We start from the raw sequence: 19,411 nt of genomic DNA on the forward strand, positions 1-19,411 counted from the left end.
CGCCCCCGATATTGATTATTGCTAATGATTGGAAACGAGTTAAAGTGCAATAACAATGGATGATGATGATAACAACAACAACAATAATAACAATATCACTGACAATAATAACAACGACAATAACAATAATAATTATTATAATGATAATTATGACAATAACAATTATTATTATTATTATAATTATTATAATGATAATAGTAATAATAATAATATTAACAACAACGAAAGGAAAGGGAACACAATTTCTGGGGTGTCCTGTGCAGGGCCAGGAATTGGACTTGATCCTGACAGCAACAACAGCAATAATAATAATACAAGGGAAAGAAAGAAAAAAAAAAACAAAACCAGAAAAACAATTGATGCACAATTCTTGGGGTGTCCTGTGCAGGGCCAGGAGTTGGACTCAATGCTGAAGCTTCTCCACTCCCAGCCAGCAGCAAGTGTAACTTATCAGAGCTTCTCACACCCTCAGAGCCCCAAATTCCTTGAACCAGATTTGGGAACACAGTTCAGTTTCACTTCACTCTTTCAGTAAAATGTTGGTGGGTTTTGGGGCTCTGCCTGGGATCTGGATCCTCTTTTTGCACCACTTTGGCACAGTCTGGAGCAAGGGTGGGTCGCAGCCCACTCCCTGCTGCAGCCTGGGCTTTGCAATGCCATCAATTATTTTTTGCCCCAGTTGCTTCTAAGAGAGGATGAAGGATAAATGAATAATCAGCTTGTCTCATTAAGAAGAGGGAAAAAAAAAGTGTGGGCAGTCTGTGTGCAGAGGGTGTGAAAAGCCTCTGGTTAAAAACTAACGTTAGTGCTTCATTATCAATTTACTTCATCTCAGAACAGCTTTGCTGGAAATAGCTGCAGGCTTGGCTGGCGTCCAGCTTGCCAGCAATCCATGGATCCCATTTGGGATCTGTCCATGCTGCAGTGCTCCTTCTCACAGGGTGAAGGGCTGGAGCCTCCCCAGGGGAGCAGATTGGGGGCAGGAGGTGGACAGAGGTGGGTGGAAGTGCTGCCCCTGCTCTCCTTCCCAAGCTCGTGGTTCTCACCCCAGAGCACTGTCCTGCCTGGCCCAGTCCTGGATGGTCCCACTGCCAAAGGCTGTGTAGAAGATCAGGCCAAAGAGGTTGAGGGCTGCAAGGAGGAAGAAGGAATTCCTCCAGCCACTGTGGAGATCCTGGGGGGCAAAAATAGGGCACGATGGTGTCAGCCTTCCCTTTGTGTCCTTGCAGTGACCACCCAACTGCTGCCACCCACTAGTGAAGGCATTGACTCATCTCCATCCTCTGCTTGTAACTCCTGCCAACAGCAGAAGAGCTTTGCTCAACTCCAGACATATGGAATCAGGGAATCATGGAATGGCTTGGGTTGGAAGGGACCTTAAAGCTCTCCTCGTTCCACCCCCTGCCATGGACAGGGACACCTTCCACTAGCCCAGGCTGCTCCAAGCCCTGTCCAACCTGGCCTTGGACACTTCCAGCCACAGTCCAACCTGTGTCAGCACCCACCAGCTCACAGGGAGGAATTGCCAGACCCCTCTTGTTGCAGAACCATTTCCTGCCTTGGCATTTTTGGAAACATTACATGCTGTGCTGAATTCAGGAAGCTTTCCTGCCTGGCACAGAGCTTCCCCCTCACTCCACTCCCTCGACCCTCTCCCCATCTCCAAGTACACCCAGATGGGTCCCATGCAGAGCTCTTCCTGCTTTCTGAGTCATCCCTGTGTCCCCAAAAATAGTGCTGAGCTCTGTTTTGCTGGGTGCTACATCCCATGTGCTCTTTGGGAGAGTGGGTTGGCTTGGTGTAATTTTTGATTCAGTGCAAAGAAAGAAATCCATTGCTGAGAGCAGATTTGTGGTGTGTTTTTTTTTTTTTTCCAGGGATGTGCTGCTGGTTTGTGGCCCCAAATTACCTGGCTGACGAAAAGTCCAACTGCAGTGGGAGCAATAATTCCTGCAACTATGCCAAAGGTATTTGTGATAACCAGCAGGAACCCTGCATATCTGGGGACAGAAAGCAAAGGTTTCCTGAGTGGGGCAGAGAGGTGACTGTCACAGGGAGGGAGAGGAGTGGGTGTTTCCAGTCCCTTCCCTCACTGCAGGAGGGGTTTCATCCTGCTCTGCTTCCCCCCCTCCCCTGCCTGCGTGTTGTCCTCGTGGTACTGCATCCTGTCCTGCCTGCAACGCTGCTGCCTGCTCCTACTCAGGATAATATCCAGGCCTCTTGGGAAGCAAACGAAAAATGTCAACGAACACGGGAGCAGCCAGGCAGTGACCACTGGCATTTCCTCCCGGCACGGTGAGAGCGGAGCAGGCTGCGCTGCCGGCATGGACACTTCGTGAGCACGGGGATCTACAGCAGCCTCAAACCTCCCCAGGACAGCCTTACTTACACCTCTGCTTTATAACCCTCGACCACAACAGCCTGGCAGGGCAGCGGGGTCTGTCCCCTGGGGGTACCCACTGCCCTGGGAGGCTCCTTCCCTGCCCCACCCTGTCCCCCAGGGGTAGCTCACGCAGGGGGAGAGGTGTCTCCCCAGCCCAGAGAGAGGACCAGAGGGCTCGTGGATCTCCCGGCTCTGTGTCCCGTGGAGGGATTCGAGATTTCGGGGGGATGGAGCTACGCTGGGACTCGAACCCGCTACCCGGTGGAGCTTCCCAGCCACGCCCCTTGCTGATAGACCACGCCCCCAGCGCTGGTCCCGCCCCACGAGGCCACGCCCCCCGGTGCCGGGGGCGAGTCATGTGGTCGGTCAAGATGGCGGCGCTCAGGGCGGCGATGCCGGTGCTGCTGCTGCTGCTCGGCTGTGCTGGAACGCGCGCCCACCGCCGCACCCTGATCATCTGGCACGGCATGGTGAGCGGGACCTCCGCGGGGCGGCGGGAGAGGCTGGAGCCGAGCAGGCCCGAGGGCGCGCTTCGCCGGCCCTCTCCGGGTGTCCCCCTCGCCGGTGCCCACGGGGGCCGGGAGGTGCTGACCCTCCTCCGCCGGCCCTGCGAGTGGCTGGCAGCTCCCGGCCCCGTCGCAGCGCGGGCTCGCGGTGTGTTTGTGGAGGTCAGGGCCCCGGGCCGTGGCGTGACGGTGCATCCCGGTGTTCCCTCTCCCAGGAGACAGCTGCTGTAACCCGATGAGCATGGGCTACGTTCAAAAGATGGTGGAGAAAAAAATCCCGGGGATTTACGTTCTGTCTCTCAAGATTGGAAGCAACCTGATACAGGTAACTGGGGTGTCACTGAGGTTTCTGTGAGCAGGGGTGGCCAGTGGGTGGGTCTGAAGTTGCTGCAGTCTCTGGTATTAACAGGATTCCACAACGATTCGTGTTGTGCTTTCCCTGCTAATTGTTTTCTTCTCAGTGAAGTAAACAGCTTTGACACGTTAATAAAGTCCAATAAAGTCCAGCTAATACCTGCAGAAAAGAACTGGGGAAAACCAAATCCCTGATCTAAATTGGATTAATATGCAAATCCACTGATTAGCACACCCTAACCACTCCAGGTAATACATGTGATAGATGCTGTGCTAAAGCAGAGCTTTATCCCTGCCCACCCTTCTTGATTTACAACTGTTTATTCACTTCAGTGTAACAAATTAGACTTCTGCACCTCTGTGGGTTTTGACAGTTTAATGTAGCCCTCTGGAATTCCTTTGAATAATCTCTCAGGATAATGTGCAATGTATGTAGTTTTCTGTTTTCTGGAGGAGATGGGTGAAGTTTGATTTAGTTTTATGTACCTATACATTTAATTTTATTTTTATATATATAAAATTTGAAGGTACTCAAATTGTGAAGAAGTTTGGGGAAATGTCACTGTCCCCACACGAGGCGGTTTTGCCAGAGGAGGGAACAAAGATGTGGTGAAGTCTCAGAACTGGGGTTTCACTTCCCTCACTGTGAAAGCTCAGGTCTTCTTTCAAAACCAGAACTGTTAGTGATCTGCTTGCAGAGTTTCAAATAACACCAGGCATCGTAAAGGTGTACAAATGACATGTTTTAACCTGGCTAATCCCTCAGGACATGGAGAACAGCTTCTTCATGAACGTGAACGATCAGGTGAGGGAGGTTTGCAGCCAGCTCGCCGCGGACCCTCACCTGAAGGGAGGCTACAACGCCATGGGCTTCTCCCAGGGAGGCCAATTCCTGTGAGTTCACATCCTGCTCCATCTCCAGTGATTTCTGTTGGGGTTCAGGCTCTGATTTAAAACCCTTTAGAAGTGCTAAGCAGACATAAACTGCCAAACTCCTTCACAGAGGCAGGAGCGCTCAGAGCGCGTTTGCCTGTGGCCCTTCTCTCCCAGGAAGGGTTAAAATTCTCTATGCAAACGTTACACAAGTGCCCAAGCCCACACAGAACCAGCACCTGTGGCCTTGGCATGTGAGCTGGGCATGTGAGCCAGGTCTCATGGCCTGGGCACGCCGAGCTCAGCTCTTCATCCTCCCCCACAGGAGGGCCGTGGCCCAGAGGTGCCCTTCTCCTCCCATGCTCAACTTGATCTCCATCGGGGGACAGCACCAAGGTAGTGTCCTCTCCAGCTGTCACACCTCCTGGTCACCCTGAAGGGGTGGGGGGCTCCTGTTAGCAAGAGGAATGGGATTTTTTTTTTGGCCTCTCCCTCAACTCTGAACCTTTTCTTTATGAATTAAACTGTCCCTTTGCTCTTGGATCTGGTGATCTCCTTTGGCCCAATTATTAGCATCAGCCAACTGCATTATCTTCTGGGCTTGCTTAACTAGCAGTGAAAAGGGACCTTTGTAAGTAGATGACTCATTGTCTGAGTAGATTTCTTACATGCCTTGGGGGCACTAGGGATTAGTTATTTCAGGAGAAATTTCTACAGATCAAAGCCTTTGTGCAACTAAACCACCTGGGTATTTTACAATCAGCACCTGGAAGGCCAAAGCCCCAGGGAAAGGGAGGTATGAAATGGAATTTTAAGAGGTGTACAGTTAAAAGTGGCTGGAAATGAGTTTCACATACTCTCTCCTTAGAAGTTCCATGGCTTGAGTGTGTTTCTTTGTAGTGTAGTGGGGGAGACTTATAGGGAGCCATCCTGGGAACACCCCAGGTGAGCTGGACAGTGTCCAGCACTCCCCATCCATTATCTTTGCCACAGTTCCTGGGGCAGGACGGCTGCCTAATGGGATTGCAGGATTAAAGGCTGCCTGATTCCCTGGATAATTCTTGGCTCCTGCTCTGTAAGAGGTGGTTCTTTACCCTCCAGAAGGATTAAGGGATTTAATTTTGGCTCCCTGAGCTGTCATACCTCTCCATCCCCCAGGCGTGTACGGCTTTCCACGCTGTCCTGGGGAGAGCTCCCACATCTGCGACTGGATCCGGAAGACCCTGGATCTGGGAGCCTACACTCAAGCTGTTCAGGAGCAGTGAGTACATCCATCAGCAGCCAGAGCCATGGGAGCAGCTCTGGGTTTCCAGTCTGATCCTTGCTTTCTCTCCTCTCCAGCTTGGTACAAGCAGAGTATTGGCACGACCCGCTGAAGGAGGAGGACTACAGGAAAAACAGCATCTTTTTGGCTGATATCAACCAGGAGAGGGTAAGGAGGAGGAGGAGGAGGATGTGACCAGGAGAGCAGAAGCTTTAGCAGTGACTTCATTTATGTTGGTTCTCCTTGGCAGCAGCTTTGCTGGAGTCCCAAGGGAAGCACTTTTTGCCCTGAATCCCAAGGTATTTTTGCTGGTAGACTGATGAGTGAGATTGGTCTGTGGCAGAGCAGCTCCTGTGTCACTGAGCTCCTTTGGAGTGGTTGGTGTGGACATGCCACGTGCTCAGACCACCTTCAAGTGGGTGAAGCCTCTCCCTCTCCTGGGAAGGCAGGAAAGGCCCATCCCCTCCCTACAGCCTGGAGATGAACCCAAATGTCATGGGATTGTTGACACGTGGCACATTCCCACCCTCGAGGCTGGGGCAGTCCAGGGCTCCCTGTGCAGCTGAAGAGCAGGTTGGAGCAGTTTCCCTGACCTGTCTCTGGGCTTTCCAGTGGCTTGGATCTGTTCTGTTGCTTCCATGCAGGGCATCAACGAGACCTTCAAGAAGAACCTGATGGCTCTGAAAAAGTTTGTGATGGTGAAATTCCTCAACGATACCATGGTGGACCCTCCAGCCTCTGAGGTGAGGAAGGCAGGGCAGGAGCTGCTTCTGGGTGGTGTTTTGGGGCTTCTGTTTTGTCTGGAGGTTGCTGAGGAGCAGGCTGGGCACAAACACGGGCCTGACACCACACAGTCTCCAGCAGAAGCTGCTGAAGGCCTGCTTGGCTCCTGGAAGCCCTTCAGCAGCTGTTCCCTTGTTTTTATCCTGCAGTGGTTTGGGTTTTACAGAAGTGGCCAAGCCAAGGAGACCGTCCCGCTGCAGGAGACCTCGCTGTACAAGGAGGTACGTGCTGGGGGGAGTGTCTTCTGCTCTTTCCACTCTTTAGTGTCCCTGGGGCCTTCAGGAGCTCTAAACCCCACAGCTCTGCTCTTCTCACCATCTCTGCCATTCCTGGGGCATTGCCTCCCCTTGCCAGTAGCTGTTTGTTTGGGAAGGCATTTCTCTCCAGCCAGTTCTGGCAGTGGAAGTGCCACTGGTGGTTCATGCCTGGCTCAGGATCCCCTTCAGTGTGTGTTTAATGAAATCTGCTCCTGTAAGATTCACACAAAATTCCTTCTTCCCCTCCATGAGGGGGAGGTTTGAAGAGCAGAGGTGGAACCCTGTACTTCTCTCCATAGGATCGCCTGGGGCTGCAGGAGATGGACAAAGCAGGGAAGCTGGTGTTCCTGGGGGTGAAAGGGGACCACCTGCACTTCTCAGAAGAGTGGTTTGACACCACTATCCTCCCCTTCCTCCAGTGAAGCTCCTGTGAGAGCACTGGGAAGGGTTTACTGCTCTAGTTAATGCTACTGTGCAACAGCACTTTGTGTGTCCAAGCCTGCAGGGATCTGGGGAAGGGGAAGAAGAGGGGGTTTAGCTCAGCACTTCCACAGCAGTGGAATTCCTGGTGTAATTCCAGTCCCACATGGGTGGGCTGAGCCTTGCACTGAGTCTGACACACTCCATCCTGCACAGGGCCTGGCAAATCTGCTTCAGCTCTCAGAGCTGTGGCCAGTCTGGTCTCTGGGTGGTGCAGAAGGATCAGCTGTGCCAGAGGTTTGTTCTCCATCACCTGTTCCTCGCAGGACACAATGGCAGTATTAACCCAAATCACTAGTGCAGGGATCAGCAAGACTTACATGGCTGTATGCAGGGGAATTAAATTACAGCCTGTCCTTCAGGATGGGGAAAAGGGCCAAATTTAGGCGTTTCTGGGGAAAAAGGAGGGTTTGGAATTCAGCAGGTATTAACAGCTTGGACAGTTTTCAACTAATGGCTTGTTTTATGCACTTTTGTACAACTGAAATCAATAAAGAACTTTACATCTAACCAACTAAAAAAGGTGAGATTTGACAACTACTGAGACTGTTTCGAGGGGAGCTGAGGAAGGTCTGTGCTTCCCTGTGGAAAACTATTCAAAGGAATTGAGGAAAGCAAGGCAGAGGTGCATCTTGTCCTACCTGAGCTCCTGTGTGCCCCCAAAAAGAGACCAGAGCCACAGTAATGAGCAAGTTGGCATTAACTTTATTCTATCTTCTGTATAATCTTAAGTACATAAGAAAGGTTTTTTTCACAAGCCTCAGGAGAAGACGAGTACAAGTCACAGGACAGTTTCAAAATAAAAAAAATTTGCCTTTTTTTTTTTTTTTTGTAAGTTTTGTACTAGAGAAAAAGAACATTGACACTTTTACAGAGGGAATGCATTTTAAGATATGCTTATGCCACCCGAGGCGTTGGAAAAAATGAAGGTCAAAGCACGTGCAGCTCCCTTTATGGGCCAGTACAGTACTGTGTGATCCATCACTCTGCTCCAGGGCCCTGGAACAGAGGCTACGACCTCCCACCAAAATAAAAGAGCCAAGCAACAGGGGGAAAAGGGTAGGATTCACTTCATGGGGGCTGATTGCAGATGAGGAAGGGAGCGATGAACCGACTTGATCCAACTCGGGTATTTACAACTGACCTGGAATGGAGGAGGCCCCTTCCTCGGTGGAAGGGGAACAGGTTCAGAAGAACCAACCTGGAAGACTGAACCTGAGTTCAGCTGCTCCCAAGAAGGAAGCCCTGGGGCAAAGGTTCCCTTGTGAAGGTGGAGGGCTCATGGAGTAAGAGGTGCTCAGCTCCAAGCTACCAGCCAGGCTGCCAAGTAACCAGGGTTACACCACTGCAGCCTTCCTGTGGCACTGGGTAATTAAAGCCTCCTGTCATGGCACAATCAGAAATACACTGAGCTAGTAGGAATGATGAAAGAGAGGTCAGGGTGGAATGCTACGGCCCTTTGGTCCGACAAAACCATTCCCATGTCCTGTAACGCCACCAGCTAGCACACAGAGCTGGAATTGGCAGCTTCCAGAACCTTCTCAAGACATCTGCCATAGCAACTGGGTACTGTGGACTCCGACAGACACCGTTACTCGTTAAAAAGGGGACAACATTCCTCTCACATTAACAGTTTGCTTAAAGGCAAAATACAAAAAAAACCCGAACAACACTCTGAAAGCCAACTGCCAGGACTGGCTGTGAAGTTCACTCTGATCAATTGGTGCAGTTAGAGGGGAGAGAAAATACACCTTCCTGCTGATAGATGTGGACAATAACTCACCCGCCACCTACCCCAAACCCCAGGCAGAGGAATTTCAGTGACGGCAGGTAGCTGTGTCTCTCGGGTAGAAGAGAAGCAGTTTGAGAGCAGAAAGGTACAAGAAATCTAAGAGAATCATCTGAAAGCAGATTTGTCCCACAGCAGGGCCAGGGGAGGGCATGAGCCTTGGTGCTTTTCTGCTTAGCCAGCAATTTCCGTCACAGTGGTGACCAACTTCTGACCGTTCCACACTGTCTTGAACTGTTCTGGGACAGGGAATTCAGTCTGGAGGGTGAAAACAGATCAAAAATCAGTTTATGGCTAAGACTAATAACTACTCCCACTGCTTTAGGCATTTCTTTTCGTAGATATGTACTGTGCCCCCTCCTGTGCCACCATCACTGCCTGTTCTGCCCCCGAGAGATGCCGAGGAAGAAGCAGCTCTCACAAAACACCAAGAACCATTCACAACCACCAGACTCTAGAAGCTGTCCCTCCACACCTTGCTGTAACTGGCATTCCCTGCAGGGCTCAAAACACATCCCCAAAGCAGAGCTCCACAAGGATTTCACAGCAGACACTTACAAAGTCCCCCCCCTCTGTGGGAATGAGGACGTTCATCTCCGACGACTTGGCACTGACGATCTCGCAGTCCAGGGAGCTCTGGCTCAGGTACACATGGCAACCGTCTGTCTTGTTGATGGAAATCGTTGGCACTTTACCCATGACCTGGCAGGGCCAGAGCAGCATTAGCTTGGACTGGGCAGCCACAGCATTTTTCTTTGGCGTTTGTCTCCAACCACCCCCCTCCCAGACACGTGGCATTCAAATATTCCCACCTTTAGCAAAAATCCGAAGTTAACTTCTTGTTTTGATCTCTACAACAAAATTTCAGTGGGTGCTGGGCAAACTGACCATCCCAAACCAGGTACCAAAACTGGAATTGGAGTATATTCTACTGCTGGCCTCCTGCTGCCCACCTCACAGAGCCTCAGCTTTTCCTTACAGCCCAGAAGCAGGAGGCAAATTGTACCCTTTCAGTGAGGCAAATTTCAGCCCTTTCTTAAGGGCTGGGTGAGCTGCAGAGCAGTAGGACAGATGGTGTTTCATAAATGTTCTCCAGAGATGCACATTCCTGTTCTGGAAATAAAACTACTCCAAGAACCAGATGCTGCAGATGCAGCAGTCACACTTCTGGCAGAGAGAGGTGACGGACGCTCACCTGAACTTTAACATCCCTGCTGTTGATGATCTCTACAATTCCCACCACGTCATCAAACACCAGACCCAGCTTCTTGCAGTTATCTGCAAAAAAAAAAAAAAAAAAAAAGCAGAGTAGATCACAGAAAGGTTTTGGAGACTCAGGTTCTGCAAACACACCAGCACACAGAAGCAGTTTTCAGGGTTTTCCCACTCACCGAGGGTGATGGAGTTGATCTTGCCTTTGATTTGGAGTGTACTGTTTGTGCACTTGAAAACATATGCTACCTGCTTCAACTCTGTGTCACTAATTACCAGGTTAGTGGCATTCTCCTGGTTTTCCTGAAAAGGCAGGGAAAACACCCTTCATTTTCTGAATGCAGAGCAACTAACCCACACGAGCAGCAGGGCACGGCAGCTCCTTTAAAAGCAAACTGCAGGTGCTTTCAGGCTGGTGCCTCTTACAAGAAAGGTCTCCAGGAGACCCTCCTTCCCTGCTCCAAAGCTCCCATCCCTCCAACCCACTCATGCCAACACCAGGCACTCACCACTCTCCACTTTTTGCCCTCTAACTCCAGCAGTGGAGGTGCCTTTAGAGAGGTGATTTGGGAGGGATTAGCATTACAGGCTGGTTTGGGAGCAGTGAAAGGTTTGGGGCCACTTCTCACAGGGCCCCCTTGGTTCTTCAGGGCTGGATTCTTGTGGGTTTTCATGTCATCTGAAACGTGCCTCAAGCCTGCAAGAGAAGTCAAACCTGAGACCCAGCTCTGCTCCAAGAATGCAGTTCCACAAACAGCAGACATCAGTGGTTACACCAATCATGACAGCATTTGTCAAAATGCAAATAAATTATTGGGACTGGACCTAAGTTGAGCCCAAGCTTGTGACAAGTGGAGGGAGCAGGAAACACCGATGCAATATTGATGAGAACACAACATGTGCCACAGAACCAGAGTGTGCCAGCTCTTCCACTCTGCAGCTGGAAAAAGCCTTCAGCCAAGACCTCACCTTTGTTTCAAAACTGCACCTTTTACACTGGAGACATGCAGGGCACAGTCTCCATTCCAGCTAGAGGTTAATGTCTTGTTGCACTTGCCAGGTGAGGGTGGGAATTCTCCCCTGGGTGAGCTCCCTTTGTCTCACTGATCTGTCTCAGCGCTGCCTCTGCCCCATACTGGGACCAGAGGGGTTTTTGTCATGTACTTTCTAAGGAGGTGTACTGAGGGACAGCAGCAAAACCAGGGCCTGCAGCACAGCAGCTCCCTCGCTGGTGGCTGCTCTCCCTCCTCCCCTCCCTCTGCCACTCCCACTCACCCGAGGTGATCCCTTCTCCCCGGTTGATCTGGGCGAAGAGCGCGGAGCGCGAGGCAGAGTCGTCTGTGCTGGAGCTCACGGGGGCAGGAGGAGGGGGAGGGCCTGGAGGGGGGGGTGCAACCCCAGCAGGGGCAGCAGGTGCTGCTTTAGCCCCTTCTGTGGCTACAGGACCCTGTAAGAGCAGAGAAGAGGAAAGGCACTTGCACAAGCTCTGTTTCTGCTGCAATAATCACGCAATGATCAGCTCCTGCTGACAGAGCCAGCACTCACTGTTTTGCTCCAGGTCAGCCCTGTGGTGTGATACTCTTTGATGTAGGCCTGCAGCTCTGTCCAGATACTCAGATAAGCTTTCACCCAGTCCACTTGCTTTTTATCTCTGAGGACACAAGGAGATCAAAGAAGGAGGAATTAAAGACCAAGGAGGCTGTGGTCAGATACTGGAGCAGCCCCTTCACACCCAGCAAACTGAGTTCAACGACATCCTTAAGGGATGAGATGAACTTACACATCCTTGTACTCCTTGAGGATCCGATTGGTGTAAAACATGGCAGCATCAGTCATTTCCTTCACATAAGGACCAGGCTTTGGAGCCTAGAGCAGAAAGAACACATTGGAACAGCTGAGCAGTGAGCCAGACTTTTCCCACCAGTCCAACCACTCCCCACTGCAGTCCTTACCATGGCCACCCAGCCCAGGGCTGGGATGCTCTCGCTGACAGCAGATAAGTGGTTGAACATTTTGCTACCACGGTTCTTCTCCCTGAAATTCTGCACCGCCTGGATTTGCTCCGAGATGGGTTTCAGGAGTGCTGAGAAGGCATTCTGCAGAGGGACAATAACAAGTAAGAAGATTAATTAGCATTGCTCTGGAACGGCTGCACGTCCTCATGGGCGGCTCTGCTGAGATGATGGTGACTCAGGAGAAGATTCCAACTGGCACAAGTTTCTGCTCCAGCTCCTGCCCAGGCCTGGCCCTCCCCTCGAGCCCAGCTCAGCCCCACAGCCCAGCTCCTCCAGGGCTGAAGTCATTGCTCCCAGTCGGATTGGTACGATGGGAGTACGCCAAGAACTGTGACTCATGTTCAATCCAGGAGACACTGACAAAGCTTGTTAGTAACCAGGACAGAAATAGCATTTGCCTCTCCTGGATTCTTTTGTTCTAAGACAGTTTGTTACATTTTTCCTCTCCTTCTCAAACCCTCAGAGAATGGGGTGCTGGGCAGGTTTGGGACCTGCAGCCTGCACCACAATCAAGAGTCACAGCAAGTTCAAAGGTCATCCTACCAAGCCAGACTTCAGGATTCCAGTTATTTCTCAAATCAATCCAAACCTTTAGTATTTGGATGGTAAAAACTGTTTCTGTGTGTTGCTCACTTGGAATGCTGACTGGAAGTGCTAAAAAGGGCTCTGGGGTCAGAGCAAAGCAACAAGAAGGTTACATGTTTCCAGAGCTGCCTCTTAGGCAACTTTTCGTTCCTTTACACTTAGAAAGTCTCCTGCTGGTGGCAGCAGAGAGAGACAAATTTGGGCAAAAGTTGCTCTTCAAAGCCTCAGCTTCTCTTGCTGTCCCTTCCCCTGTTTAGATGAAAACTGAGAGGTCCCAAAGCACCACTGGCCAGGCTACACTTCCAGAAGCTCTGGCCTAGTGCCACTGTCCAGTCACAAGGTGGGGAAATTCTTCACCACAAGCACTGAGAGTTCACACATTTTGCATTTTAAACTGGCTGCTCCAGAACTAGACTCCTGCCAGACAACCTGCACAAAGACCTAACCTAGATTAAGGTGTTCTTTGTTCATAATCCTTTATTTAAATAACGTGTCAGTGGGATTTGTAAGCAGATTCTCAGGCTGGAGGCTACGTAGAGCATCCCAGCCAGCCTGATGAGAGATAAACAATCCTCCAATGCTGAGTTTGGGGAAAAAGATGCAGATTTATTTTGCAGTGACTAGGAAAGGAGCACAGAAATCCAGCTCCCACAAGGTAACAGTAGAAGCCATGGCTGAGCCAGATAATAACTGCAAAAAGCAAGGTGGGATCCTGTTGCTCAGGGAAAACAGTTCTCAGCAGGGAAAAGCCAATACATTCAGGATCAGATTCTCAGCCACACATCCTGCTGAGAAGCAGCAGCCCAGGGTGAAGTGTTGAATTACTTGCTAAGGACAAATCAATCCTAAAAGCCCAGCTATTATTCAGAGGCCATTCAATAGACACAAGTGTCTCTTTTGCTCCAGGAGGAGTTTGATGCCTGATAGTCTGTGAGCATCACATAATGAAAAGCACACGCTACACAAATCCCAGTGTGGCTCCTGGCTCAGACAAGTTCCTGTCTGCAGGTTCTCAGGGAGCAGTGATTGTGCAGTGCTGGTGCCAGGTGAAACTGGAGACAGAGGCTGTGAGGTGACACTCACAAGCTGCTCCGACAGCTACAGAACAATTGTTGCTGTAACAACTGGGAAATGCCAGTTCTGCAGCTCTAAGAATCGACCTCCAGAACTCTGCTTGGTCTTGGGGGAGCCCCCAGAGCAGTTCATGCCTTCAGCAAGTGTCACTCAGGTGTGCAAGTGTCCCCAGCGCTCCTCCAGTTCCTCTTTTGGAGCAGCTGTAACAGCCCAGGCTCCCCTACACTCACAGACACCCCTGACTCCGAGGGAAAAGCCCACCAGGTTTCTGATCAGAGACGTCCCAGACTCACCTCTGCTGGCTGCTGATGCTGAGATGCCACCACCAGAAGAGCCCTTTCACTCATCAAACCCGCATGAACCATCTCAGCCTAAGGACAGAGACAAACATGAGAGAGATTCCCTTGCACCCAGACTCATGTTAACAAGTCATCCCACCGCCCTCAGCTCCTGCTCTGGGAGGAAGCAGCTACACTGATCTCAAACCACGTATTTTGGAGACAGCCATCCTCAAGAGAAACCTCAAAAGAGTGTAACAGCTCCCGAGCTGGGTAGTTTTCAGGCCTCCTAAAGGCCTGCACCAAGGTCTAGAGAGAGCCAGGCACTTAACTACCTAAGATTTCCAGGAGCAGGTTTGATTCATCATGTGTGCGTAGGTGGCAACCTGTTGGAGGTTATCTGGGCATCTGTTTTGAATCCCCAGGGATTACAAAGATCCTAGAATGCAGCACTAAAGGAATGCAGACACTGACAGCAAACGTGGCCCTTGCAGCCCTGAAGGACACGCAGCATCTCTCCAGAGCAGAGGGAGAACATGAGTCCTTACGTGTTTCTGCACATCCCCGCCGACTTCTTTGCTGATCTTCACATATTCGGCTACTGGGCCAGATAGAAGGGCATCGAAAGCCTGCACGTACTGAGCCACTCCTGCAGAGAAGGAACCAGGGCACAGGGATCACTGGGAGGCACTGGGAGCACCCACACAGGCACTGAGCTCCCAGGCTGCACCTCCCACCTGGGGCACACCATCCGAGTGCAGGAGGCTCGGCCTGGAGGGAAGTGCTGCAGCCACAGGAAGTTCTTATCTTCACAGGACAGTAACCACAGCCCTCTGCGCCTGCGCAGGGTCTGCTCCCAACCCCACTTCCCCCTGAGCAGGGCCAGCTCCCCCAGAGCCCCACAAGTGCCCTGTGCCAGCTCGGCACAGCTGCTGCCAGTGCCCGGCACTGCCCGGCCGGGCCTTCAGCACAGAGGCTGCCCCGGGGAAGTGCTTTGGGCCTTACCTTTGGAGGAGCCCTCTCCACACATGCCAGGCCCTTGGCACACCGTCTCCAGGCGCTCCACAGCCTTCTCCAACCGTTCAACCAGCCTTTCCATATCGACCGCTGTCCACAACCTGCAGAGGCAGAAGGCAATTATTTGCATCCTCTGACAGTGTGGAACTCGGGTGCCAAACACTGCAGAGGGTTTATCAGCTGTCTGGTACAAGCTCTACCAGTTCCAGGAGAATAATTCCTACCCAGCTCTGCACCCTGATGATGGACAGCAAATACCCTCACATTAGCAAAGACAGTCAGATTACACAACAGCCACTTGCTATTGCCACAGTCGCTCCTTTAATACTTTCTATTCCATTTTAAGAACTTCTTACATGTATAATGACACAAAACTTCCGCCTTCTAACCTCGTAGTGACACAAGTAACACACCAGTCTGCCCAGAATCTCACTGCAGTCAGTTCCTGGCCAAAGTCCCAGCTGCGACCACACAGCAAATGAAGCACAACTGCTCTGCTGGGAGCTCACACGCTCCAGGTGAAAAACCAGAGAGTTTGACCCTGCAAATGCATCCACAGGGACCCCCTGGGGCCCTGAATTCCTGCAGGGAACATCTGTAAGCCCAGCATCACTACAGTGCAGAGCCTCAGCCTGCAGAATGAGCCGCCCTGGCACACGCCAAGAGGAGCAGCTGCACGAGCTGGGGCGGCAGAGCCGCTGCTGCAACAACGCGCCCCTGTTCTTCCTCTACAGCCTCCTCTGCAGGCACTGCACAGCAGAGAGATGGAGGCACACACAAGCCATTTGCAGCATCTCATCTGGAAAAGTCTTAAAAGTCATCTAAACTTTCCATTAATTACTGCTTTGCAGAGCCTCTGCACCAAGCAACAAGATGGGTCACGCTCGGAGCACAGTAATGCACAGGGAATGCAGGGAGGGAGCAGCAAGTCACCAATTGCATTTTTATCTTATCACCACTCACCAAAAGATTTTACAGTATGAATCACTCTTATGGCCTGGACACAGCTTCCTTCTCACTGCTAGAGCCTGCAAAAGCTCCAGCTCCTGGAGGAGAGGGTCTTTCCCAAAATATTCCCTAGAATACTCAAAGAGGGAGGCAGGGTTTACTCAACTGAACGATGAAATGATACCAGATCCCCTCAGAAATGAAACCTCATGTTCTCACTAGGGTTTTGCTTTCACTCACAAGCCTTCTCAGCCCTGCTCCAAAGTGCATGTTTTCACCTAATTTCCAGAGGATGTGGGGCAGATCCAGCATTAGTCACGAGCAGCAGCGCTGATGTCACAAGACAAACAAGGCCATTTTCCACCCCTCTCTCCCCTGGTTGCATGAGGAGGAGCAGCACTGCTGTGGGGGGCAGGGGAGAGGCCACCCCCCTTCCAAGAGGAAAAGAGCGGTTTCCTCCTCTGCCCAAGAGCGAGCCAGAGGACAGGCTGTGCATAAAACTAGACAGCAGTGACTGGACGGCTTCCAGACACACAAGAAAGAGTTCAGAGAAGCTGAAACTCGATGGCAGCCACCCCTATAATCACAGTAATGACACCTCTGCCTCTTGAATTCTGTGCCATGTAGAAATCCCGACCGCAGGATCCTCAGTTCTCTGCTGCATCCAGCACAGGGCTCACGTCTCCCCGTGGGAGCACAGCCAAGAGCAGAGCTCTGCCTCCCCCGCTCTCAGCACGCTCAAAGTGTGGGTTTTTTCCCCCAAAAGAGCCACCTGTTAAGGGAGCTCTGCCTGGCTTTGAGAGCAGCAAGGCAGAGGGATGTAACACAGGGGGTTCAGGAAGGACACCGGGTGTGCTGGGCAGACAAAGCTGCTGTTCTGCACCACTGATCCCCACCACATTCCAGGCGAGGCTCTAATCTGATCAGCCCCATTACCCAGTGGCAAACTGCAGTTCAAATCAGGATTACAAACCAGAAAGTCCAGATGGAAGGGCTGCTTCCTACCCCCAGCAGTAAAACACGCTGCTGCGAGGAGCATATCACATCAGCTGTTGGGATTAATGTCCTTTAACATCCCACTGTTCCTTGAGACACACATTCCTTCCACTCTCCGTGCCAATTTGACATGCCCTTCCTTGTTTTTCCTGACAACAGCCATAAACTCACAGTGCTCTGTAAACCTGGTGCTATGGGGCAGATGGTGAACTCATTTTAATTTGTTTTTAATGGGTGGCATTAGGGCAACTTACAAGATAAGTCACTTGGTAAATTGGCAGCAAAATGAGAACTAAGTGCAGGCAGCCCAAAGTCCTGGATCTCAGTCAGTCTCTTGACTCACCCTCCCCTGTGCTCTTTGCACTGTGGATGCAGCTATTTCTGCTGCCTGCATACCCATATGGAGTGAAATAAAAAGATTCAGTCGTAACTAAATCAGAGCTTGTAATCCAGAGATTAACATTTAGCAAGGAAAATAAAAATAATCAAAAAGAGGACCTGCTTGGGCTACAGCTAGAGAGTGTTTTGTCCATGGATCACTTTGAATGTAAAAATAATTTGACAGCAAGTGACAAATTGACTTCACAAATCTCAGTGCAAATAATCAGGTCTCGTTTCCCTTCTCTAAAGGGGAGGCTGAGACACACAGATCATCAAAGAGTCATTGTTGTTCTGCACATCATCCTGTGCTCTGGAGGGGTGAGGAAGACTTTCCAGGGGTTGGAGTTCTCCAGAGTGGAGAGGAAGCTCTCCCTGCAGGATTTAAACCCAGGTCTTGTTTAAATTCACTTGAACTCCGATTGCCAATGGAGCGGAAGTGATGGGCTCGCAGCAAACACACATTTCACTGGGGGCCAGGGAGGCCATTCCTTTTCACAGCACATTTGTTAATGTATCAACTGCCCTTTATTTCCATCACAGCTTGGGAACACGGCTTTGAACACGCTGTACCAAAAACAGGCTCCATCTACAGCGAGACTGTTTGGATACACTGAGCAGAGCAGTAAAGAGAAGGGATTTTATCTGTAAAAACACCAGTTACCCCAAAGCCAGCCCTGGACATCACAGCAAGAGGAGTCTCCTGCTCGAGGAACATCGAGCAGTGGCACATCCCAGCCAAAGGTTCCTCAGAGCGGGGAGCAAGCTCTCATAAAACCAGCACAAATTAAATTACTCGGTTGCCTGAGACAGCACATTAACCTGAGCCCTTCCTTAGACGTTCTGGAAGACACAAATGTTGGTTTTATAGCCAAAGCAAGTCAAACCTACGCTCCTGCTCACACTGAGCTGTGAGAAGCCCGACAAACTGCTGTCAGCACCATGAGATTTGCATCAGCGACTTCCTGTTTCTACGGGCAAGAGAAATAAAGATGGGACAACTAAATTAGGAACATACCACAGTTTATTTCTGAGCTGACACTGGAATATCTCAGGGGATCAGCTACCAGATGATTTCCAACATTTATATCTGCCAAAAGCCCAAAGAATTTTTTTTTTTTTAAACAGTTCAGCTCATCAAGGAAGGAATTATTTGAAGCAAGACAGGAGTCAAATGCCTGAATTTAGCCAGTGGTCAGGACCAGCCACGAACACAAGACAGCTATTGCTGGTCCCAGCAGCTGCCAGGACAGAGATCTCGGCTGTTTATACTCCAACAATACTTTCTGACATGGTGCCAGAACCCGTGCTGGCTGCTCCTGCTATGTCACATCCACTTTATTTAGAAAACCAAAAGTGCTTTAAAAAAAAAAAAAATCCATCTGGCCTCTATTCCAGCTCTCCCATATAACAAAGCCATTAAAAATGTTATTTGGTGTTTTATTCACACATTAAGAGATGGTTAAATTGTCGCCTCGCTCCGCACTAGAGCAAAGATTCCTTTTTCACCACAATTAACTGGATTAGGGGGTTTGCATTTCCCAGACTCTGTTGCCACACTCCTCTCATTTCCATTCCCAGCCAGGGCAATGAATCCACTAGGGAAGTAACTGAGGATCTCAGATCTAAGCTAAATTGGACACAGCACCAAGCTCCATATCAGGAATTCAGAGCATGGAAGCTCGTCAGCATCCCTCCTGAGCTGTGCCTGCTCCAGCACAGGCTGCTTGGCTGAACTTTCTACATGAATAATAGGGGGTATTTTTGGCTTCCAGAAAGCTCAGCAATATTCCAGGGACACAAGGATCGCCTCTGGAAGAGGATGGGAACACAGCAGTTCCCTGATGCCATGGATTCCTGGGTTTCCAGTGCACCTACAGCACAGGTCCTGGAGAACCCCAGATGGGCAAAAATCCTGTGACTTGATGTGTAAAACATTCACACTGTTATTTTTTCATTTCAGCATCACAAAACCCAGAGCAATGCCACGCTTGTCCCGCCCTAAGCACCGCCGGGATGCAGCAGGAGGAATCAGCAACAGGCTGAGGGCAGGAACCACCCCGGGAAGACGGAGACGGTACCTGGGGCGTGGAGCACAAACCACACCAACATCCTCGCTCCGGGCTGCGGCAAGTCAGTGTGGGAAGGCGGATAAACCCCTGGCACACACCTGCCTGTCCAGGATAAACCCTCTGGCACACACTTGCCTGTGCAAGACA

General features: G+C 50.8%; 2 protein-coding genes across 2 annotated transcripts; one reads left to right on the forward strand and one right to left on the reverse strand.

Moving 5' to 3' along the window:
- Positions 1–2,739: 2,739 nt before the first annotated feature.
- On the forward strand, positions 2,740–7,422 carry PPT1 (palmitoyl-protein thioesterase 1). Its single transcript, XM_029963080.1, has 9 exons — positions 2,740–2,853; positions 3,104–3,214; positions 4,010–4,137; positions 4,442–4,512; positions 5,275–5,377; positions 5,458–5,548; positions 6,025–6,123; positions 6,313–6,384; positions 6,720–7,422. The coding sequence occupies exons 1-9, from the start codon at positions 2,740–2,742 to the stop codon at positions 6,840–6,842; spliced, it is 912 nt and encodes a 303-aa protein (XP_029818940.1). The 3' UTR covers positions 6,843–7,422.
- Positions 7,423–7,582: 160 nt separating this feature from the next.
- Positions 7,583–15,019, reverse strand: CAP1 (cyclase associated actin cytoskeleton regulatory protein 1). Its single transcript, XM_008920570.2, has 12 exons — positions 14,859–15,019; positions 14,402–14,502; positions 13,869–13,946; positions 11,854–11,997; positions 11,682–11,767; positions 11,447–11,552; positions 11,177–11,348; positions 10,411–10,598; positions 10,081–10,204; positions 9,885–9,967; positions 9,248–9,391; positions 7,583–8,947 (listed from the first exon to the last, which is right to left on the reverse strand). The coding sequence occupies exons 1-12, from the start codon at positions 14,998–15,000 to the stop codon at positions 8,864–8,866; spliced, it is 1,452 nt and encodes a 483-aa protein (XP_008918818.2). The 5' UTR covers positions 15,001–15,019; the 3' UTR covers positions 7,583–8,863.
- Between the last annotated feature and the right edge of the window lie 4,392 nt (positions 15,020–19,411).

The sequence above is a fragment of the Manacus vitellinus genome, unplaced genomic scaffold, assembly GCF_001715985.3.
Source record: "Manacus vitellinus isolate BGI_N305 unplaced genomic scaffold, ASM171598v3 scaffold_52_pilon, whole genome shotgun sequence".
Lineage (NCBI taxonomy): Eukaryota > Metazoa > Chordata > Aves > Passeriformes > Pipridae > Manacus > Manacus vitellinus.